The sequence below is a fragment of the Lampris incognitus genome, chromosome 8 (genome assembly GCF_029633865.1).
Source record: "Lampris incognitus isolate fLamInc1 chromosome 8, fLamInc1.hap2, whole genome shotgun sequence".
NCBI classification, from domain to species: domain Eukaryota; kingdom Metazoa; phylum Chordata; class Actinopteri; order Lampriformes; family Lampridae; genus Lampris; species Lampris incognitus.
The window spans coordinates 12,637,357-12,662,453 of NC_079218.1; the positions used below are offsets into that span (position 1 = coordinate 12,637,357).

The following is a 25,097-nucleotide window of genomic DNA, read 5'->3' on the forward strand; positions in this document are numbered from 1 at the left end:
TAATATGAATATACACTTACAATGTGGTATGTTCTTGTGCATTACAGGATCCCTCTGTATGTTTCAGCTAGCTACTGGCTAGCTAGCTACTGCACTCTTCAGATCTTTGACACTTCAACACTGTGTCTGCATCATGTCAAAATGCCATATACTGATTGATCCAGCCCAGCCTTCTACATCTAAGCATTTTAAGCTGCATTGCCCCACTAACTGGGAACTCTGTGCTCTCTGCCAAGTAGAAACGGAAGATTTGCAATGCCCTGCCAGGTCAAGCAAGCCACCAGTAGGCAGTGGTTATGTGTCATTGGCCAGGGATCTCCTTGCATTTCAGGAAATTAGACAAATACCAGTTAAGCTGGATCTGGACAGGCTGGATGATGGAAATGGCATAGAAGCCACAGTGATGACCAACAGGGCACAGTGGCACAAGGCCTGTCGAGTAAAATATAGCTTGTGCTAGCCTGCACAAGCTACTTCACCAGGCCAACAATCAGCACTGCACATCTGAAACAGTTCCTCAAACATCTGAAGAATGGTGCCTACAGCGAGTCAGTGAAAGTGTGCATTTCGACTACTGGTTAAAACCCCTATCACTCGAGGTCCTCGTGCTCATGTACATCAGATCACTGCGGGAGGGCAACTTTCAGCTCTATGTGGAAACCATCACACAGCTCCTACCCTGGATGTTTGCTCTGGACCACACTCACTACTCCAGGTGGCTCTCAGTACATGTTCGTGACATGATGGTCCTCTCTGATAAACATCCAGCAATCCTGGAGGAATTCCGTGCTGGGAAGTTTTTTGTGCATAAAACAAGTTGCAAGTCCATGGCTTTGGCAATTGACCACTGCCATGAACAGAACAATGCACTAATCAACGTATCTGGTGGAGCAATTGGCCTGACAGAGAATCCTGGGGCACTGCATCACTGGATGATGGCAGGACCAGAAATTGCCAGAATGACTACAGATTTTGAGAATGAAAGCTCCCCAAAAAGTGAAAAGCGTCACCATGAGCAACAGCCAGCAGTGCAAGAAGCCTTTGTGAAGCATGTTAGGTCCCTCACAGCAGTGATCGAAGAGATGGGGAACCCATTTCTTGAAGAGAGTCAGGATCTCCTGGTGCTTGACTCCAGAGATATCACGAATTCATCAGTTGCAGACACAGTGAGGAAGGTGGAGTCCTTGGGTGCACAACAATACAAGACCTTTGTGGAAGAACGGCTGGAGCAGCGAACAAAGCCAGTTACAGATACCCTGCCCAAGAACAAGATGCCTCTCTTCAGCCACCCGCCAGTGAAAACACAGTCAAAGCAGCAGATACAACTTGGAGCACTGAAGCGTGATTGCAATCTCTTCTCGCGGCTGTATGTGTCTTGCCAAATACGTGATGGCAATCTGGATCAATTCTTCAGCCACGAAAACCAGGAAGCACCACCATCTTTGTCTCAGGGAGGGATGATGCGGCTTGGTACAAAAGCAGACCTTTTGCACTGCATAATGACTGATGACACTGACTTAAAACCTGCTCCTGTGGTTGATGCTGTGTTCCTTGATGGTGCAGCTGTGGTCCAGATGCTGAATCCTGGTACAGCAACGACCTTCCAGGACTATGCAGACAGTGTCTGCAAAATCCCAGCTTTAGAAAACAAGGTGTCTTGATATTATCTGGGATGTCTACATCCCAGACAGTCTGAAAGGAACCACCCGACAGAAGAGAGGGAAGGAAATCAGGAGACGGGTGATGCCAACCACTGCACTGCCAAAGCACTGGAAAGACTTTCTGCGTGTTGATGAGAACAAAACAGAATTGTTTGGATTCCTCCCCCAGCAAGTCACTTGCATCCCCGTAGATGATGGAAAAGAAGTTTACACAACTCATGGCAAAATGGTGCTCTGCTCTCCTGCCCAGTGGGACTTGACGAATCTCACTCCATGTTCTCACGAGGAAGCAGACACACGCTTGCTTCTGCATGTGTCAGATGCTGTTCAGAAGGGTTGCAAGAAGGTGACTATTCGTACTGTAGACACTGATGTTGTTGTCCTGGCCGTGGCCATGTTTAGGAAGATCAAGCCAGAGGAAACGTGGATTGCTTTTGGTAGAGGCACCAGCTTCAGATATATTGGGGTTCAGTCTCAGCATTTCCTGGAAGAGGAAAGAAAACTGCATGGGAGACTTGGAAGGCTTTCCCTGAAGTGACTGAGGCTTTCAGTGAGCTCATGCAGATGCAAGGTGATGTGAGTGAGCTGTCCAAGTCACTGTTGGAGTGCTTTGTGGTGCTGATGTACGACAGGACAAGGAAAATCACAGAGGTGAATGAAGCTAGAAAACAGCTCTTCACTCAGAAATCCAAAGCTCTGGAGAACATGCCACCCACAAAGGCTGCACTAGAGCAACACATTAAGTGGGCCACCTATCAGGCCAATGTCTTGTGCAAAGCTTTAGTAACTGACCCTCAGCTGCCAAGCCCTTCTGATTGGGGCTGGGTGAAGGAAGCAATGGGATGGCAGCCCCTGTGGACCACCCTTCCAGAAGCCTCACAGAGCTGCTATGAACTTATCCATTGTGGCTGCAAGAAAGGTGTACTATGCGCTGCAAGTGCAAAAAGGCTGCCCTCAAGTGTACTGCCCTTTGCTTATGCTCAGGAGACTGTTGGGCTTAGAAAGGACACACATGACCATACTGAACTAATAATGTCATCGTAGGGTGGGTTAAAAGATGCTGACATGACAACTGTTTAGTCAAATTTAACACAAATTGTGTGAAGTCCACTTTTTTGAGTTTTTGTGTGTGGTGGGTGTTACCCCTATTTGTTCATGTTTGGAAAATAAAACACAATTGATATAGCCTATACTGCTGTTGAAATGTCAGTCTGCCTTCACCTATTAAAGCAATTTTAAGATAATCAGTGTGCTCCAGAACTCTCCTTTTTGTTGTCTGATCTATACTGCCTTTATGCCTGTGAAAAATGTGAAGAAAAAAAAAACAAAAAATTGACAGCCCGAAATGTGTTCACCCTCTGACGAGTTCCAGAGGTCAATTCTGAAGTGTTTCCATGTCTGAAAACAAACTTCATGGTGTATAGAAACACTGGAGAAAGTTTCATGCTTTAGTCATAAAATGCACAATACCTTCCATATACAAGCTTATCTGCCCCACTCAGACGAGTGTTAAGTCACTTCATACCGGCTCAAGCATTTCTAAGGTTCAGTAAGGACAAAGAGAATTAACATATAAGAACCAGAAGAATAGCAACGCAACTTTCCTCCTTCTCACATTCATTAGCACTCATTAACCTCCTTGTCATTTGCCACATTTATTAAATTCAACAATACTAAATGCCTACTATCTGACATTGCGGCAATGTGGCTCTGGTTCTCCGGCTCGGCCTCAGTCTTAAGAGAGGAAGGTTCGGACTGTGCCCTTGACTAGGCCCCTGCAGATGGGGCACTTTCGCAGGGAGGGGGCGCACTCTTTACACACCACCAAGTGTCCACACGGGATGAAGACAATGTTGACTTCTTTGTCCATACACACCTTACAGGTGCGCTCCTCCTGCAGGCGACGCAGCTGCTCCTCCATGGGCAGATCTGCAGGAGAGGAGGAGACACCAGACACCCAACAGGGGAGAATGAGAATTAATTTACAGATATGCAAGACATATCACAGATGAGAAATCATGCTACTGCAAAATAATATGAAGAGGTAAGACCTTAGATTGACAGTGATAATGTGTTGTGTATTGAAAGAAGAGCAGTGGACTGATACTGCACCCACAAAGTTTCTGAGTGTGCTGGATAAGGGAAAAAAACTATTAAGTCAGTATAAGTGGAACCTGCATCTCATAAGCTTAGGTAAAAAAATAAGAAATAAACAAAAAGGTGAGGTAGCGAGGCTGACCTCACAAGGCAAAATCTTCCATTTCTTTTACTTCACATTTTCATATACAAAATGTACAAAACAACAGTTGTTGATAGCGCATAAAAAGAAAAGTGAGGTGAGAAAAAGAGGCAAATGAGATGAGATATGAGAGGCAAATATTTCAGTCCTTAGACTATCATCAGTGTGTCAATGTAATGCAAATAGTAAGTCCCATTTAGCATCCGCCTTCCTGTAAAAGCAAAAGTTAGAATTGAGCTCGGTTGCACCACTGATAATAAAACTAAATTCAATGACCATTCAAACTGAGCTGTCCCTGAAAATTTTCAAACTTAACAAAAAAAAAGTACCCAAATGCTTTCATGAAGCTAATTGTAGAAAATAAAATTTTAGGTTTTTTTTTTTTTTTTTTACTGATCTCAGTCATACACAGGCTTTGTGAACTAGTGTCTACATTTTGTTTGAACTGAATAGCTCATACAACACTTCATATGACCTGGCTGACAATATTTATTGTAAAACCGAATACATTTTAATCTAGAGATTTGACTAAAGTATTGGGAAAATATAGGAGATCCTTAAGGGTAAATGCAAGAATTGTTTGAAATCTCTTTAAACAAGAGCTGGTACAGAATAGGTCAACTTCACATACAATCCATACACTCCTTACAACCATCTAATTTTAGGATAATGACCATACATGGAAAGTGAAAACTCTTACGCTGACTGATGTTTCTGGAATTTTTTTTTTTTTTTGCAGTTGTTTGTATGTACCTGATAGATCTTGACTTGGTGATACAGCTTCATTTCCCTGTGCTGAAAGTGCAAAGAAAAGACAAATCATTCATTGGATCATGTGTTCATGGACAAATGTGAAGCAGCATTAAAACCAAGATCTGTGTTAGTGGCTGGTGGACTTCACCAGATACTCAAGAACATCGTTAGGTCATTCACTGATTAAAAATTGATTATTTATTTGCCATTTCTAAGTGGATAGTGGTAAATTAACAAGTTTGTAGATCTGATGTTTTGGTTTAAATGGCAGAGAGAAACTGAAAGATTACTTGTGCGAAAAGAGTGATGTTTTATGAATATTCTTTTGTGAAATAGTACTTCAGTCTTAAAGGTGGGTGGGTTTGAGTTATTTTTGGAGATAATTACACCAAGCCATGATTTTGCCAACAGGACATAAAATACTAAAATCAGATTATGTGAAGCACAAACAAGCTTTCTACTGTGACAGCAGCCCGTACAGACTCAGAAGGCTTGGTTGGCTGGTTATAATATAACAACCTTTTTAAAAAATGAATCAACATAATCGCAAAAATTGTATAGTGAAAGTGAACAGTAAAATGTCCATCTTGGGAGAGAGATCCCTCCTCTGTTGCTCTCCCTGAGTTTTCTCCCTTTTAAGGTTTTTTTTTAGGGAGTTGTTCCTTATCCAATGTGAGGGTCTAAGGACAGGATGTTGTGTTGCTGTAAAGCCCCTTGAGGCAAATTTATAATCTGTGATATTGGGCTATACAAATAAAATTGACTTGACTTGGTTGGTTGTATATATAGGCACACATTCTATTGATAAAGTAGCCATCCCTGTTTGACCTTTACTGTTGTGTCTACGGAAAAGTCTACTTGTACCTCCACTGGATCATTTTTGGCTACAAAACACACAAATCTCAACAGTTCAGATTTGCTTTAGAGAACACAAGAGAGACCAGTTTTTCAACCCGTAATACACCCAAGGTTAAGCGATAGTCTCTGAGGGCTCAAATACAAAACATATCCATTCTTCCTATCTAAAGCTTGACAGTCTAAATCAGGAGAGAGAGGGATACAGGAGATGTAACGTACCCATTAGATCTCTGAGCAGGAAAACGTCATTTTTCTGGATCCAGTTCCTGAAGAGCTCTGCTGCGGCGTTGCCCTTGTTGAGGACCAGGTCTATGAGCCTGGCCGTTTGCAACTGGGTGGACGTCTGCGCCTGCAGCTCCGAGTACTCCTCAGCATCTGCGAGGAGTGGAGGAGGAAAAGAGGAGAAAAGCAGACATGATGAGAATGTCTGTCGCATGAAAACAGTGATGGGAGGATTTGATTACAAAATTGGCTATCTGAAATAAAAAACAACCAACTAAAGTGCCATGTCTCTTTATGTAATGAGACTTACTATTATTTGTCATTTATCATTTGAAAAAAGTTCCCAAGCTCCTACTGGTAAAATTTCAGTTGATGAAAATGGATCTAATGCCCAATTGAATTGTATTTTTAATATCGGATGCAATATGTTTGGAAATATACAATATTTTGTAGCCCATGAGACTTAACATTTAAGAAATAACACAGTGAAGAAGTGAATATAAGTTGGAAGACCATTTTTAAAAGTAGTTGTTAAAGGACAGTATTCTTTACATCTCTATCTAGATTTTCTCAGCCAGACCAAAGGTTGTTCATCAAAAAAACCAACTGGTTGGGACATCCGGGTAGCGTAGCAGTCTGTTCCGTTGCCTACCAACACGGGGATCGCCTGCTCGAATCCCTGTATTGCCTCCGGCTTGGTCTGGCATCCCTACAGACAAAATTGGCCGTGTCTGCGGGTGGGAAGCCGGATGCGGGTATGTGTCCTGGTCGCGGCACTAGTGCCTCCTCTGGTCGGTCGGGGCGCTGTTCAGGGGGGAGGGGGAACTGGTGGGAATGGAATGATCCTCCCATGCGCTACATCCCCCTGGCGAAACTCCTCACTGTTAGGTGAGAAAAAGCGGCTGGTGACTTCACATGTATCAGAGGAGGCATGTGGTAGTCTGCAGCCCTCCCCGTATCGGCAGAGGGGGTGGAGCAGTGACTGGGGCAGTTTGGAAGAGTGGGGTAATTGGCCAGATACAGTTGGGGAGGGGAAAAAAAAAAACCCCAACTGGTTTCAACAATCTGGTCCAGTGGCAACCATCTGGCTTCTTCCCAAACGTCTGGGCAGATACATTCTATTTATTTATTTATTTATTTTATTTATTCCCCCTTTTTTCTCCCCACTTGTACTTGGCCAATTACCCCACTTTTCCGAGCCATCCCAGTCGCTTCTCAACCCCCTCTGCCGATCCGGGGAGGGCTGCAGACTACCACATGCCTCGTCCGATACATGTGGAGTCGCCAGCTGCTTCTTTTCACCTGACAGAGGAGTTTCACCAGGGGGACGTGGCGCGTGGGAGGATCACACTATTCCCCCCAGTTCCCCCTCCCCCCTGAACAGGTGTCCCGACCGACCAGAGGAGGTGCTAGTGCAGCGACCAGGACACATACCCTCATCCGGCTTCCCACCCGCAGACATGGCCATTTGTGTCTGTAGGGACAGCCGACCAAGCCAGAGATAACATGGGGATTCAAACTGGCGATCCCCATGTTGGTAGGCAATGGAATAGACCGCTACCCGGACGCACCCAGATACATTCTATTTTTGAGCTTTGAGGGCCATGCCAAGAATTGTAAGTTGCAATAAAAATTCATTCCATTTCTATATTCTAAATTTGAATCTTGAAACAAAATTAAATTCTTTTCAAAGTTCTACATGACCATGTTGCAGCTGTTAAAAAAAACAAAAAAAAAACAAACTGTAATGAGGTTACAAATGTGAAATTCACATGACAAAAGGTCATTGCAGCACTCAGTCATTGGGGAAATTTTCTGGCCAAAATAAGAACAAGACACACTTATCACGTTTTGTTCTCTCAAGTGGTCCATCACCGACTCAACGCTCTTCAGACGCTGAATCAGTGCTACCCGATGTCTTTTCAGAAAAGTAAAACCATCTGAAAAACAAGATACAAAGAGAAAGAAGAAATAAGATTGTCATTATTCCCCCTGAAACAGTAGGGGAGCAGTTCTTACTTAGTATAAAATAATGTGGACAATCGTCTAAATACAAATAATAAGATACAGCAGGCTACGAAGGCATTACTTTGGCAATCAGAGGAATACTTTAGAATCAACCATGTTGTGCTGTGACTGTATCAGCGGTTAACTGGAGACCTCTGAGTTTCAAACCAAAATGGCAGGGGCTGTTTGTAACTAAGAAAGCCCACCCAGAAACAGGCATTTTTCTTGAAAAGCAAGTCACTTATACCAGACGCCATCGCCTCTGCCAGCATCTCTCGTTCCTCTTCCCTCTTCTGGTCCTCAGCGCTCAGCAGGTCTGAAACCAGCTCCTGGACCGTCTTATAGTTCTCTCCACTGGTCAGGATTTTGCTCTGGACCGTCTGCTTGACCAAACTGCGCTCGAAGCCCATTTCCAAAGCTGACTTAATGACTGGGGTGTTCATCATCACTGCGTCCTCGGAGCGGTCCTCTCCAGGGCCTAGATGGACAACTGGCAAAGAGATCGCTAGGTTGAATCGGCAGAACAATGTACAGATAAGACTAAATCTAATAGTTGGCCTACTTGATTCATTCCAGAGGAAAACCTTTACAGGAATCCAACAAAATATTTTACAAAGGAATGAAAGTATAAACAAGAGTTTTAAAGGCAGTTTTGTGGTGGAAGAAGACAGACAGAAAAACAGTTCAAAACTATAATCTGATTTTTAGGATTTTGGATGTACTTGTGAAAACATTAGTTAAGAAAAATACATAATGCTGGGCTAATGAGTAAAAAACATTGACAATCAGCCCCAGAGAGGGTGTATTTACCTTCTTTTGAGAGAAGCTGCTAATGATCCCTATAGACGTAAGAACTGAGCTAAGATAGACCACACTTGCCATTCAATGTGCCCTCAAACTTCACATGCAGACATAAAAAAGGTCTCCACCAGTTTGTCTGACTCTATTTTTTGATTTTTTTTTTAGATACTTTATTAATCCCCATGGGGAAATTACGCTCTGCATTTAACCCATCCTAGCTGTGTAGGTAGGAGCAGCGGGCAGCCGCTGTGCAGCACCCGGGGACCAATTCCAGTTTGTCTTGCCATGCCTTGGTCAGGGGCACATTAACCCTAAGGTAGGGGAAACCGGAGCTCCCGGATGAAACCCACCGCAGACACGGGGAGAACATGCAAACTCCACACAGAGGACGACCTGGGATGACCCCCAAGGGTGGACAACTCCGGGGTTCGAACCCAGGACCTTCTTGCTGTGAGGCGACAGTGCTAACCACTGGGCCACCGTGTCACCCGATGCAAGTAAGACACAGTAAAAACCCCAGAAACCAAACAATCCGCTCAGCAGCCAACCTTTCTCTTGATGGTCCATCATGTATAACATATGGAGAGCAAAGGTATGGACGTATATCATATAGTCTTTGATGTAGGATGACTAAGGTATGGATATGTGGGCACGGTCAATGTGGTGCTTAGCTATTCTGTTTGCAATGCATCAGCCATTCATTATTAGGAGTGAGGTTGAATCCATTCATGGGAATTCAAAACTCTTGTAAAATTAATTTCTATAACTTCAAATGGTTTTTCCACTCACCTGGTGGGTCCACAAATTCCCTCGAGCTGCTGTCTCCATTTGTTAAAAGCTGTTGGAGAGGAAACAGAAACATACAAGCTTTGTCCACACTGTTGTATGTACTAACTCATCTCCAGACACATCTACTTCAGTATGTGAATCGTTTAAAAAAAAAGAAAAGAAAAGAGGTAGGTCGCGTTTTTGGGTTTTTTTCCCCAACCAACCTGCTCAAACAGCCGTGGAAAGCGAGCCTGGATCTGCTGGACAAAGTCCTGTCCCTTCTCCTGAAGCAAGTATTCACACCTGCAAAATAAACCAGAGCTGCATGAATTCACACATTAATATAAACCAGCACCGAGAGGTTCATTCGGACAATTATACTGGGCTCATTAGTGGCTAATAATGATATTTGATTTAGAATTATTATTGACAGTTATGAGGTTATAACAAAAGCCTGTATTTGCCTTGGAAACCATTTAGCATGTTCCACCCAAGGATCATCTCCAGACTCCCAGCACCGCAAACCTCCGTCACAGCAGAAGCACTTCACGTCATCATTACGACCTTGTTCAAAGAAGATTTCTGTTACCTCATTGTGTAGAACAGTTTGTTTTTTGGTTTTTTTTGGGGGGGGGGTGGAGAAAAGGCCTCTGTGTTGTTGCTGGACGTAGAGATTCTTCTATTTAAAGATGTCTTTGATTTGAATCGTTTGTGCGCTCAGTCTCTCTTTCTCTCTTCTATTCCTGTCTTGAATGGCATCATGGTATTACAGGATTTGCCTTCTGATGGTTTATATTCAATGTTGGTTTTCGTCCAAGAAGCACACATTGCTGCCTTTTTCAGACAGTATCGCTCCGCAATGCGTTAGCTACTTCAACGAAGACAAAGGTCAACCAACTGTAAATGTGACTGGCATCTGAGAAACACACACTAACCTATTTTAGAGATGTAATGATACTAATTCCAACAAACCAAAACCCCAATTATGAATCCACTATGTTGTTTTTATACAGCCCGTGTCCCTGAACTGGAAGAAGTGGGTATAGATATTGTATGACAGATGGGTGGATGGATGGATTCCCCCCTTACGTAAGCCAATTTTTAGGTCAAACAGTATATTGTGAGCTGTCACGTAGGGATAAAGTTGTATTGTATTGGATGGATAGATGGATGGATGGATACACTGGTAATTTTACACAAAGTCCTTACCTACATAGTAGAAGCCTGCTTTGGCAAGCTGTTCAGGACGGACAGGAATACGTGAAGGCCAGTGGACAAAGGTGAGCAGCCTCTCTTCACTTTGCTGCATGGCTGGATTGGACACGTTACTGAGGGCTGGTGCAGCCCCTGACAGCTGAGAGCCCCCTGTGGCAGCAGCTGACCCCAACACAGAACCGGCACCGGCACCTCCGGCCAAGGAGACGTTGTCCGCTCTGTCCCCTCGGACGAATCGGCAATTTGGATAATGCCTCTGGTGCTCTGACACAGCTCGGTCACCTGGCTCCCAGTTACTAAGCTACGATTCAAATGGGGTCCAAGTTCAGTAAGTCATTGCCTTATGTCTGGCTGTTCTGTGGGGCCCCTAAACACTGTGTGATTTTGGCCATCGCAAATTTTTCAAATCGTGGACAAATCCTTTGCTCGGTCAGCTGTCTTGGGTGGTTCAGTGTGACAGGGTTAAGTACTGTGCCAATTCACGCAGTCGTAGGCTCTGACCAAGTTCTAGTAGTGTCAGAAAATGTGGGCCGTGAACATGTAGTGTGGCGAGTGAAATGCTGATAAAACCTACGGCTACCACCATCCTGGTGAGTCAAATATAGCAGCATGGTAGAAAATTACGTTTTTAATGAAAGGATCATACCGTTCAGTACACTCTCTTTGTGTGTGTTTGTGTGTGTGTATTGCTGTCAGGTGATCAATGAAAACCACCCGCTAGTCTGTAAGATACCTGTGTGCAGAGTTTCGTGAAAATTGCTTTTTCCTGTCGTACAATGGGGCATATACAATAAACGTGCAAGACAGCCAAAATTAAACAGTGTTTCTGTGGGAGCCTTAAGATACAGCACTGAAACTGCTTGTTTTACAGTAGATTATGGGTCATATTGTCCATGGGATCATAACACACACCTGTCCTCCGCAGCTGAAGCATGCCACTCGGTCCCCCTGGCCCAGGAAGTAGAAGCCGGCCTTGGCTAGCTCAGCAGGGGTGATGATCGTTAGAGTCCAGGAGTGGAAGGACTCCAGGCGGTCTTGTTCACGCCGCATGCTGGGGTTGTGGCATGTCGGCGGTCTCTGGTGAGACATGTCTTCAACACCACGTGAACTGAGCGGGCTGGACGGTGGTGGAGCAGAGAATCCTATGTTCAGATAGCCCACTGCCTCGTCCCCTTGGCTAACTGCAGGAGGGTTAGGGCCGGGGACTGGAGCCGGGCCTGGACCTGAAAGCTAGGTGAGGTAAAAGCAACTGTCAAGTTTTTACTCATGTCACTTTTGCACTAGTAGGTGTGATCAAGATAACATCATAACATTAGAGCCATGTATTCATTCTGGAAGAAGCTTTGCTACCAATATTTTCATAAGTTAGTGCTTCAGAAGCATTTTACAATTGTGGGAACCCCAACTATTGAGTAAGCAATGGACGTGAAATGACTCCGAAAGGCTTTGCAGTCATTTTGAAAGAGTAAGCTTGTCTTCTTTCCAAAATGGCCGCTGTTCGATTTTTCAAACGAACTTGTTAAAATTATACATGGAAAAACAAAAAAGGGCATCCGTGTAGCGTAGCGGTCTATTCCATTTCCTACCGGATCGCTGGTTTGAATCCCCATGTTACCTCCAGCTTGGTCGGACGTCCCTACAGACACAATTGGCCGTGTCTGCGGGTGGGAAGCCGGATGTGGTTGTGTGTCCTGGTCGCTGCACCAGCGTCTCCTCTGGTCAGTCGGGGCGTCTGTTCAGGGAGGAGGGGGAACTGGGGGAAATAGTGTGATCCTCCCACACGCTACATCCCCCTGGTGAAACTTCTCACTGTCAGGTGAAAAGAAGCAGCTGGTGACTCCACATGTATCGGAGGAGGCATGTGGTAGTCTGCAGCCCTCCCCTGATTGGCAGAGGGGGTGGAGCAGTGACCAGGATGGCTTGGAAGCGTGGGGTAATTGGCCAAGTAAAATTGGGGAGAAAAAGGGGGGAAAAATCCCCCCAAAAAAACAAAAACAAAGTAAGCTTAATAGTGCTGTATTTGCTGTGTGTCGGGGATTTAAGGCGGTGACTGGAGATGTTCACATGTTATGGAGCAAATACTAAAAGACTTTTGGAAATGCATTATTACAACAATTTCTGAAATCTGAATCCCACTGTGCCTTTGTTTAGGGTGTGGAACCAACTGGTCCACACCCATATTGACCTTGGCCTTAAATACTCGATGACGTGAGCTCTTTCAGTCAGCTCATCATAAAAAGTATTTTAATTTAATTTAATTTGCAAGCAGTTGGATGGCTCAGTAAGTAAGAAGGCTGGCTTTCCTGCCAGAGATCACGGGTTCAAAACCTCACCCTATCTTTAAGGCTGAGGCCAGACACCCTACGGAGGAAACTAATTTCAGCCGCTTGTATCCACGATCTCACCCTTTTGGTCAGTACCCAAAGCTCATGAGGCTCATGAGGGTTGGATTTCCAAATAAATATATATATATATAAAAAAAACTTCATTGTGACCTATTAAGAGTAGAGCACATTAGTTATTTTTAGGAAACATCGTAATGAAAAGTGCGATTTTTGTGGACAAGAGGCAACAGAAATAGCATGATTTATTTTACTGTCAGCCATACAGAGAACAAAGGGAGGAAGTTTCAGAGAAAGGTACCGAGTTTAAATTTAAAAGATTTTGGGGAGAACTTCAGAAGATGAGTGTTACAACTTTTTATTTCAATTTCTAAGATCAATAGGATTTGCACACAGAATATTGTTTCTTTGTTTTAACCATCTGGTAGTTTGAGTAGTTTGTGAAGCTCGTGCATTCATACTCCAGTCGGCTGTTTGCCAACTGCCATAAAAGAAGAACATCAGCTTAATCAACAAATTCCAAAAATTCCTTCACATTTACCGGGATAACAGGGGCGCTGCGAAGCGGGGAGAAGGCGGAGTGAGAGGAGGAGACCAGGTTGGCAGAAGACGGGAGGCTCTGGATGAAGGAGCATGACGGAGAGAGCTGTCTGTGTTTCTCTGTGGGGCAATCCCCAGCTTGCCAGCCCTCCGCCGTCACGTTACACCTGAAACACTGCACTCGATCGCCCACGCCGGTGTAGAACCATCCTGCCCTCGCCAGGCTCCGCTCGGTGACTCCCGAGGCTGGGAAGCGAGCGAAGGTGGAAATGCGAAAAAGCTCTGTTGACAGAAAAGAGAAGAAAAAAGTTCATTTGAAGGGATATTTCGGTTTCCAGGGTTTTCGCTGTTTCCTCCCTATATAGAGTCCGACAAACTCGTGGATACTGTTTCTGTCTCTGAAGGAGGAGCTGTAATGATCCCTAGACATCCAGTAACTGAGCACAGCTAGGCTAAACTCACCAGTCAATGTACCTTCAAACTGCGCACACAGACATAACAAAGGTACCCTTGAGTTTTCCAACTATACGTAAGTAGAACATGGCGAAAACCCCCAGAAACCAAAATCTCCCTTTGTTTGTTTGTTCCTATATTTACACATATGAAAATTTTTCAAAAAATACAACATATAATTGGAAAGTGAATGTGTAGGGGAATTGCCTAAAAAACCCCAAGGGGCTTGAAAAGTGGCATTTTCCAGGCAGTATACCACAGGAAACATTTACAGCAATGCGGTGTGCACAATTTGTATGTATCTATCAATAATTCGAGACACAGCAAAAGACGGAGACACGGTTCAGCACAGCACCCGACAACAACGCATCCTATAAACGTCCATGTTACAGCAGTACAGTGAATCAATCAGTCATAGTCACAAGACACACACACTCACATCAAGAACAGTCATTCATGATACATGCAAATATACACAAACACTATCATTAACAGACTAAGAACATACACTCGTGATATGACTTGAGTTTTCATAAGACAAGAACGATAAAGGAAAAATTAAACACGAATTATCCATCCATCCATTATCTGAACTGCTTATCCTGCTCTCAGGGTCACAGGGATGCTGGAGCCTATTCCAGCAGTCATTGGGCGGCAGGCGGGGAGACACCCTGGACAGGCCGCCAAGCCATCACAAGGCTAACACACACAAACACACACACATTCACACCTAGGGACAATTTAGTATGGCCAATTCACCTGACTTACATGTCTTTGGACTGTGGGAGGAAACCGGAGCACCCGGAGGAAACCCACGCAGATATGGGGAGAACATGCAAACTCCACACAGAGGACGACCCAGGATGACCCACCAAGGTTGGACTACCCTGGGGCTTGAACCCAGGACCTTCCTGCTGTGAGGCAACTGCGCTAACCACTGCGCCACCGTGCCGCCCAACACAAATTTTATATATATATATTTTTTCATTCATTCATTCATCATCAGCCGCTTCTCCGGGGTTGGGTCGCGGTGGCAGCAAGCTAAGGAGGGCACTTCAGCTATCCCTCTCCCCAGCAACGCCCTCCAACTCCTCCTGGGGGATCCCAAGGCGCTCCCAGGCCAGATTGGACATGTAGTCCCTCCAGCGAGTTCTGGGTCTACCCCGGGGTCTCCTCCCAGTTGGCCATGCCCGGTAAACCTCCAAAGGAAGGCGCCCAGGAGGCATCCTAATCAGATGCCCGAACCACCTCAACTGGCTCCTTTCAACGCAAAGGACCAGCAGCTCTACTCCAAGCTCCCTGCGGATGTCCGAGCTCCTCACCCTATCTTTAAGGCTGAGCCCAGACACCCTATGGAGGAAACTCATTTCAGCTGCTTGTATCCATGATCTCACCCTTTCGGTCACTACCCAAAGCTCATGACCATAGGTGAGGGTTGGAACGAGGGTTGACTGGTAAATTGAGAGCTTTGCCTTCCGGCTCAGCTCCCTCTTCACCACAATGGTCTGGTACAATGTCCGCATTACTGCTGATGCAGCACCAATCCGCCTGTCAATCTCCCGCTCCATCCTACCCTAACTCGTGAACAAGACCCCGAGATACTTGAACTCCTTCACTTGAGGCAACAACTCATCTCCAACCCGGAGGGAGCAATCCACCATTTTCTGGTAGCGAACCATGGCCTCAGACTTGGAGGTTCTGACTCTTATCCCAGCCATTTCATACTCAGCTGCAAACCGCCCCAGTGCGCGCTGGATGTCGCGTTCTGATGAAGCCAACAAAACCACATCATCTGTGAAAAGCAGAGATGCAATTCTGATGTATGTATATATATATATATATATATATATAAAGAAAGAAAAACAAGTGCTATTCGTAATAGGCCTTTAGACATATAGTATGACAAAGGAAAATATTGGTTGGACCCAGCTTATATAGGCAGACCATATGGAAAATATTGGTTGGTTAGAAGTGATTTCAGGGCTCTTTTAAACCGCCATGAAGACAAATTCGAAAATATAAAGGCAGAGAATTCCATATTGTGGACCCTCAGTCGAATATACTAAACTGAGATTGGGAAGTACGGGAATAGGGGTGGGGGGGTCTAAGGAGAGAAGAACTACAAGTGCAGTAAGTATGAAATTGATAATGGTATGCAAATACGTCATGGAGAAAAGGGGGAGGGTTCTTTGTAAGGAACTATGAACAAATAAACCAATCTGGAGATGGTTCGCTTGATAAACACTGAGGACACCTAATTGAAAAAATAGAGGCTGAGAGGAATGTCTTCAATGTACACAATCTATTATTCTTAGTGCTCGTTTCTGAAGATGGTACACGAGCTCAAGTTTGGTCTAATGAGTACTAGCCCAAGTTATATTACAATAATTAATATACGGATAAACCCTAGAATGATATAACATGGTGGCTATCCCAGTGTTGATAAAAAACACTGAGGACCAAATGTGAGGAAAATCAAGTTGATAAAGACAGTTTTGGAGTGATTGTGCTTCTCCAGGGTTCCCGCAGGTTTCAACAGGTTAAATTTAAGACATTTTATGACCACTTTGAAAAACATTTAAGACCTATTTCACAGCAAAAAGAAAAAAAGAAAAGAAAAAAAAGGAAAATTACTATTGAAGGAAAAAGTCAGAATTACTTACAAAGTAAATTTATTAACGTTCAGCAAGAACAACGTCATGTTCCATCGGAACAATTCTTTCAATTAACATGCAGTGAAAAAACAACTATGGCACAGGCATCTCCTACACATCGCAGAATATGTGTGGGGGTATAAATGGAGTTTGGGGACAGTTAGTGTGCATTTACTTCAGCCAGTCACACACTGGTCTATACACAGCTGCACATTTTACAGAATACTGAGTCAGTGTGTATTTGTCTGTGTGTGTATGTTTGTGTGTGTTATTCATAGTACTGCTGAAATCGAATGTATGTCTAAATATCAATAACTTAATATTTCAAATACATATAAAAATGTAATGGTCAATAATTGATTACGTACTTTGACATGTTCCAGCAAATCCTGTGCTTTTGCATGCCCCATAAACTGTGACCCCAGATACCTCGACTGAACTTGCCCCTCCTCCTAGAAACGTACACTACCGTTCAAAAGTTTGGGATCACCCAAACAATTTTGTGTTTTCCATGAAAAGTCACACTTATTCACCACCATATGTTGTGAAATGAATAGAAAATAGAGTCAAGACATTGACAAGGTTAGAAATAATGATTTGTATTTGAAATAAGATTTTTTTTACATCAAACTTTGCTTTCGTCAAAGAATCCTCCATTTGCAGCAATTACAGCATTGCAGACCTTTGGCATTCTAGCTGTTAATTTGTTGAGGTAATCTGGAGAAATTGCACCCCACGCTTCCAGAAGCAGCTCCCACAAGTTGGATTGGTTGGATGGGCACTTCTTTGAGCAGATTGAGTTTCTGGAGCATCACATTTGTGGGGTCAATTAAACGCTCAAAATGGCCAGAAAAAGAGAACTTTCATCTGAAACTCGACAGTCTATTCTTGTTCTTAGAAATGAAGGCTATTCCATGCGAGAAATTGCTAAGAAATTGAAGATTTCCTACACCGGTGTGTACTACTCCCTTCAGAGGACAGCACAAACAGGCTCTAACCAGAGTAGAAAAAGAAGTGGGAGGCCGCGTTGCACAACTGAGCAAGAAGATAAGTACATTAGAGTCTCTAGTTTGAGAAACAGACGCCTCACAGGTCCCCAACTGGCATCTTCATTAAATAGTACCTGTTAGAGCCTGTTTGTGCTGTCCTCTGAAGGGAGTAGTACACACCGGTGTAGGAAATCTTCAATTTCTTAGCAATTTCTCGCATGGAATAGCCTTCATTTCTAAGAACAAGAATAGACTGTCGAGTTTCAGATGAAAGTTCTCTTTTTCTGGCCATTTTGAGCGTTTAATTGACCCCACAAATGTGATGCTCCAGAAACTCAATCTGCTCAAAGAAGTGCCCATCCAACCAATCCAACTTGTGGGAGCTGCTTCTGGAAGCGTGGGGTGCAATTTCTCCAGATTACCTCAACAAATTAACAGCTAGAATGCCAAAGGTCTGCAATGCTGTAATTGCTGCAAATGGAGGATTCTTTAACGAAAGCAAAGTTTGATGTAAAAAAAATCTTATTTCAAATAAAAATCATTATTTCTAACCTTGTCAATGTCTTGACTCTATTTTCTATTCATTTCACAACATATGGTGGTGAATAAGTGTGACTTTTCATGGAAAACACGAAATTGTTTGGGTGATCCCAAACTTTTGAACGGTAGTGTACATGTAGATCAAGCTGCTTGGTTTTGGTCGTCTGGTTCAAACTTTCATCAAACATGAGAACGAACGGCCCATTGTTTAGAGACGAGGTCTCTCTTGATGTATTCCGCTAAACCAAATTTCGTGATGTAGGCAGTTTTGTCACCACCGCACGCGAACGTTTTCGCCATTTCTGAATCCAGGAATGTGCTTCTAAAAAGCTCACCTATGCCCTCGTTTGGTGCTGTAGGAATGGTGTTTAGCTACAGTATTTAGCATCCAGAGCACCTCCGCTTTTAGGGTTGGCATAGACCCAAATATCGTCAGGAGGTCAATTATCCCTGATGTTGTTACGGGAGCTGCTGCACTTGATGCTGCCGCAGCAGTGGCGAACGCTGAACAGATGGCAGCCGTTTGTTGTTGGCTTTTCAGTTGGGTCTTGTGTTTCTCTGACTGACCATGTGATTCTAAAGCCTTTACTCCCAATCTCCCGATTTTAAAAGTGTTGCATAAGATGCAGCGGGCTTCAAAAACATTCCCCTCCACCAGTTTCAACCAAGCACTAAACATGCTTTTCTCCAACCACTGGTAGTTGAATTTGCACTTCCCCATACTACTACTACTACTACTACTACTACCACTACTACTACTTTCGGCTGCTCCTGTTAGGGGTTGCCACAGTGGATCATCCGTTTCCATTTCTTCCCGTCTTCTGCATCTTCCTCTGTCACACCAGCCACCACCTGCATGTCTTCCCTCACCATATCCATAAACCTCCTCTTTGGTCTTCTTCTTTTCCTCTTCCCTGGCAGCTCCATATTCAGCATCCTTCTCCCAATATACCCAGCATCTCTTCTCCACACATGTCCAAGCCATCTCAATCTCGCTTCTCTTGCTTTGTCTCCAAACTGTCCAACTTGAACGGTCCCTCTAATATAATCATTCCTAATCCTGTCCTTCTTCATCACTCCCAATGAAAACCTTAGCATCTTCAACTCTGCCACCTCCAGCTCCGCCTCCTGTCTTTTCGTCAGTGCCATTGTCTCCAAACCATATAACATAGCTGGTCTCACAACCGTCTTGTAAACCTTCCCTTTAACTCTTTCTGGTACCTTTCTATCGCAAATCACTCCTGACACTCTTCTCCACCCACTCCACCCTGCCTGCACTCTCTTCTTCACCTCTCTTCAGCACTCCCCATTACTTTGGACAGTTGACCCCAAGTATTTAAACTCGATACGCCTTCGTCACCTCTACTCCTTGCATCCTTATCATTCCACTGTCCACCCTCTAATTCATGAATAGGTATTCCATCTTGCTCCTACTGACTTTCATTCCTCTTCTCTCCAGTGCATACCTCCACCTCTCCAGGCTCTCTTCAACCTGCACCCTACTCTCACTACAGATCACAATGTCATCCGCAAACATCATAGTCCACGGAGACTCCTGCCTGATCTTGTCCATCAACCTGTCCATCACCATTGCAAACAAGAAAGGGCTCAGAGCCGATCCTTGATGTAATCCCACCTCCACCTTGAACCCATCTGTCAGTCCAACTGCACACCTCACCACTGTCACACTTCCCTCATACATATCCTGCACTCCTACATACTTCTCTGCAACTCTCGACTTCCTCATACAATACCACACCTCCTCTCTCGGCACCCTGTCGTATGATTTCTCTAAATCTACAAAGACACAATGTAGCTCCTTCTGGCCTTCTCTAGCCTTCTCCATCAATATTCTCATAGCAAACATCACATCTGTAGTGCTCTTTCGTGGCATGAAACCATACTGCTGCTCACTCATCATCACTTCTCCTCTTAACCTAGCTTCTATTACTCTTTCCCAATCTTCATGCTGTGGCTGATCAACTTTATACCTCTGTAGTTGCTACAGTTCTGCACATCACCCTTATTCTTGAAAATCGGTACCAGTATACTTCTTCTCCACTCCTCAGGCATTCTCACACTTTCCAAGATTGTGTTAAACAATCTAGTTAAAAACCCCACTGCCATCTCTCCTAAACATCTCAATGCTTCCTCTGTCCTGATGACACACCAAGTACCTTTTTAGCTGTCTCCCTCATTATTTCTGCAGTGCCTGCCCAGCCATCCCGCAACTCTTCACTACCACCCAGCGCCTGTCTTACCTCCTGCCTGAACTCCACACAACAGTCTTCCTTCTTCAACTGCCACCATTGATCTTCGATTCTGCCTTCACTCGCTTCCTCTTCTTGGTCTCCAAAGTCATCCTACAGACCATCATCCGATGCTGCCTAGCTATGTTCTCCCCTGTCACCACCTTGCAGTCTGCAATCCCTTTTAGATCACGCCTTCTACATAAGATATAGTCCACCTGTGTGCACTTCCCTCCACTCTTGTATGTCACCCTGTGTTCTCCCCTCTTCTTGAAATATGTATTCACCACAGCCATTTCCATCCATTTTGCAAAATCCACCACCATCTGCATCCCAACTCTCTCCAGAATTCTTCTTTCTCTTCCATCTCACACCCAACTTGCGGGGCGTATGCGCTGATAACATTCAGCAATACACCTTTGATTTCCAGCTTCATACTCGTCACTCTGTCTGACACTCTCTTCACCTCCAGCACACTCTTGACATACTCTTCCTTCAGAATTACCCCTTCCCCATTTCTCCTCCCATTCGCACCATTGAATTTGCACTTCCCGTGAAGTTAGAAAAGTAACAGCCAGAAGTTAAAGACTTTAGCATTCATTTATCTCTTGGCTCAGACTGACAGCATGACAAACGCTACAGGATAAAAACACAAAACACTAGTTCGGTGTTCTCTGATAAATTGACTGGGGAGCTGCAAAGTAATGACAATTGGTTCCACATTGTTTTCTTTCAATACGGATTATTGGAGCGGAACTATTACTGCAGTGTTTACGTTGCAGCCCGGACATTTTCCTCAAACACATTTAACCTGTCAGAGAAGCTATATTTTTAACACCTATCAAAATCATATTTAAGACCAAAAGACACATTTTAGATCAAATTTAAGATTTTTTAAGGCCTGAAATTCTGATTATCAAATTTAAGACTTTTTAAGACCCCGCAGGAACCCTATTCTCAGAGATGGTTGCTATATGGAGGGAGATGGAAAAGGTTGGTACCTGAGGAGTTGTCGTACTGCAGATCCGGTGGAGGGCCATTGCGACACAGGCCCATCAGAAACTGGTTGTTTTTGAGTTGAACAAGAGTCTCCATTTTTTGTTTCAAAAAGGTATAGGTTGAAGGAAAAAGAGATGCCCTCTGTGAGGGGAGAGATTTGACGATTCAGGGTTACATACATCAGCACACACACACACGCACACACCCACAAACACACAAATGAGGAAATTTAAAAATGAAAGAAATAAATGAAAGAAATAAGTCCCCATCCATCCAAGTTATTGACCTAAATGAGTAAATGAATCTGAAAGCCAAGTGTCTAAGCGTTGCTCACATTATCTTTCCAAACACTATGACAACGCAACTTAAAATTACAGAGGAAATAAAAGCAAAAGTAACACATGAACTCAAAAGGGGTGGATAAAATCAAGGACATGCTGTCATTTTATCTTTTTTTTGCCCATGCAGATGTTTCCCTGTGCATATTCTTGCCACCTCTGAATGCATTATAACTCAGCTGAGAGGTCTAAATATATTTCAGAGTAGAAACCAATTAACTACTCTAAACGACCTCTAATACTGAAAATTTGCCGTTCTACTTTCAGTGATTCCAAAAAAAAAGTTTTCAATGACAAAGCAGAGTGAAAACGCTAACAGGAATATTGACTAAGGCAATAATGATGGATACCCAAATCAAGAGTCCTAACATCAAACATGGTCATCCAGGATCAGTGTACAAGTCAACCATGATGGCTACCACATCCCTGAGCCAAACAAACATGAACGATATGTACTTAGACATTATTAATCAATTGAACGCCTCAACCAGATGCATGCGCGTGCGCGCGCGCGCACACACACACACACAGACACACACACACACACACGGGACAAGGGATAAGCAATGTCAAACCTCTCCCCACAAAGGGGCATCCCCACTGTGGGAGCCTAGGCTTCCATGACAGAATGTTATAAAACCACCAAGAAAAACAAAACCGGTATCCTGGTACGAACAAAGGATCTCCTGTTTTACTGCATCAATGTCAGCAGCACCTGTAGAGATGAGAAGAAGAAAAAAAAAGAATTTGCAACATTGTTCTGATCCTTGATGTCATGTCAAGTTTATTTGTACAGCCCAAATTCACAAGGCAGTCCCTACAGTCAGTACAGTATACAACGATATACGACAGTATAAAACACCCTCTATACTTGGACCTTAAACCTGAATCCCAAAAGGTAATGTGCCTAATAAAACAACCCAATCTAATCTCCTCCCTCTCTTCTACTCGGGCAAAATCCAGCACCCTTAGCATTTCAAATTGTAATACTTAAGATTACTACTATTTATATTACAACTACTACTAATAGTAATGATAATGCAAACTATTTGTACACCAATTTCCAGAAACCCAAGCTACATATAATAGTAAAAAAAAAAACTAGTAGAGGCAACAACAAAAAAAAACTACAATAAAAAGGAAATAAGATGCAGATTTAAAACAGATCTGGGAAAACTAAAGGCACAAATCTCTGCATAACCTCGTGGTGTTGGGGAGAAAATGGTTTTTACAGTTGATACCCCTTGTTATTCAAACTTCATGGCTGGGTTGTAATTCACCTACAACGTGCCAATAAAACCCCATTTCAGTTCCCTTTCAGTACACCTCATCTAGCCATAGGACGAACGTCAAATATGGGCACAGAAAATGTCGCATCTTGTAGCATAATAAATAATAATAATAATAAATATCAAGTCTTACTTAACCACGCTGGTCCGGGTACCTTCCCCAATTAAACATTATGAGAAATGTCGTTTGCGTGTCAGTCGTTGTGGCTAATACCGTTTATACGAAAAGGTCCCCCTACACGTCATTTAGGGGGGAACATGAGCCGTAGTTTTTTTAATATACGTGGCGACTGGAAACCACCTCAAAACGAGACTTAACGCCTGGCAGAAAGAAACAACGAGCACCCAGATAGGGGGGGGGTCGACTACTGCGCCTTGAGGCGGTAACAAGGCAAATAACAACCATATTTGAACACAATTATATCATGGACATTTAGTTCCGTTTACCTGTGTAGTATTGCACAAGATGACAATTCGTCCGCCAACCCAGAGCAAAAGGGTGTCATCTGGGTAAGGAAGCAAAACGAAACCATCGGAAAGTCCCTGTTTCGGGATGTTCGTCATTGTGACCACTTCCGGTTCAGACGAGTCACAGCGAAAAACGTTTTGGGGCGGCGCGTTGGTTGGCGCGCTCGCCTCGCAGCAAGGTGCTGGGTTCGAGCCTCGGGGTAGTTCCAACCTTGGAGGTCGTCCCGGGTCGTCCGCTGTGTGGAGTTAGCGTGCTCTCCCCGTGTCTGCGTGGGTTTCCTCCGGGAGCTCGGTTTCCTCCCACAGTCCAAAGACATGTAGGTCAGGTGAGCCGGCCGTACTAAATTGCCCCTTGGTGTGAATGTGTGTGTGTCGGCCCTGTGATGGACTGGCGGCCTGCCCAGGGTGTCTCCCCGCCTGCCGCCCAATGACTGCCGCGATAGGCTTCAGCATCTCCGCGACCCTGGCTAAGGATAAGCGCTTCGGATAACGGATGGACGGAAAACATTTTCGCCAAATATTTAGATGCTCTCAAATTTAGCAAACATATTTTGACTACTTCCGGGTTAGATGAGTCAAATGGAAAGCATTTTCGCCAAATATTTCGATACTCTCAAATTTAGCGAACATATATTGACTACTTCCGGGTTAGATGAGACAAATGGAAAACATTTCTGACCAATATTTAGATACTCCCAAAGTTAGCGACCATATTTTGACTACTTCCGGTTTAGATGAGTCAAACGGAAAGCATTTTTGCCAAATATTTAGATACGCTCAAATTTAGCGAACATATTTTGACTACTTCCGGGTTAGATGAGACGATTGGAAAACATGTTTGACCAATATTTAGATATTCTCAAATTTAGCAAACATATTTTGACTACTTCCGGTTTACATGAGTCGAATGGAAAACATTTCTGACCAACATTTAGATACTCTCAACGTTAGCGAACATATTTTGACTACTTCCGGGTTAGACGAGTCAAATGGAAAGCATTTTCGCCAAATATTTAGATACTCTCAAATTTAGCGAACATATTTTGCCTACTTCCTGGTTAGATGAGACAAATGGAAAACATTTTTGATCAATATTTAGATATCCTCAAATTTAGCAAACATATTTTGACTACTTCCGGGTTAGATGAGTCAAACGGAAAACATTTTTGACAAATATTTAGCTACTCTCAAATTTAGCAAATACAGTAAAGCCATGAAAACTAGAAACTTTTGTGAAACTATTTTGTCTTCCTGAAAATACTGTACTGAGCCCCCCAGTTTATACTATTTCATTTTACACAACTTTTGCTTTTTGTTTTTTCCCCCTTTTGGAGTATGCTTTGTTTTCTTTGTAACCTGCTGTTCATTTGTATATACATACATTGTATTATTTCAGTGGTACTGATTTTTGATTAATAAAAAATGAAAAAAGAGTCTAATGGAAAACAGGTATATCTCATCTTCAGCTGCTTTTCCGGGGTCGGGCCGGATAATTGAATTAATGAAATGTCAGTTAGGATATCAAAATGTTAATCTTCAAATACCTTGTTTAAAAGTTAACGGAATAAAATGAACAGACATAAAATGTACCAACAAACATATAAGAAAAGTGCTTTATGACTATAATAAGATTTCACCCAGAGGGAAACCTTTCTGGAATTCACAATTGGATGACATAATTATGGCGTAAGGCTTGGTTGTGCCCATTTCAA

General features: G+C 43.5%; 1 protein-coding gene across 1 annotated transcript; it reads right to left on the bottom strand.

Moving 5' to 3' along the window:
- Nucleotides 1-1,631: 1,631 nt before the first annotated feature.
- Nucleotides 1,632-23,460, bottom strand: birc2 (baculoviral IAP repeat containing 2). Its single transcript, XM_056284493.1, has 13 exons — nt 23,365-23,460; nt 21,293-22,343; nt 13,408-13,688; nt 11,437-11,754; nt 10,519-10,825; nt 9,774-9,873; nt 9,534-9,612; nt 9,331-9,379; nt 7,988-8,230; nt 7,575-7,673; nt 5,731-5,886; nt 4,654-4,695; nt 1,632-3,590 (listed from the first exon to the last, which is right to left on the bottom strand). The coding sequence occupies exons 2-13, from the start codon at nt 21,384-21,386 to the stop codon at nt 3,397-3,399; spliced, it is 1,962 nt and encodes a 653-aa protein (XP_056140468.1). The 5' UTR covers nt 21,387-22,343; nt 23,365-23,460; the 3' UTR covers nt 1,632-3,396.
- Nucleotides 23,461-25,097: the final 1,637 nt, after the last annotated feature.

Bases quoted from the DNA above. Each gene is read 5' to 3' on its own strand.
- birc2 (XM_056284493.1), bottom strand. From the start codon at position 21,386: ATGGAGACTCTTGTTCAACTCAAAAACAACCAGTTTCTGATGGGCCTG. The intron at 13,689-21,292 runs GTACCAACCTTT...TTCTGTCAACAG, and splicing joins GCAGTACGACAACTCCTCAG to AGCTTTTTCGCATTTCCACC. The intron at 9,613-9,773 runs GCAAATACAGGC...TTTATTTTGCAG, and splicing joins CATGCTAAATGGTTTCCAAG to GTGTGAATACTTGCTTCAGG.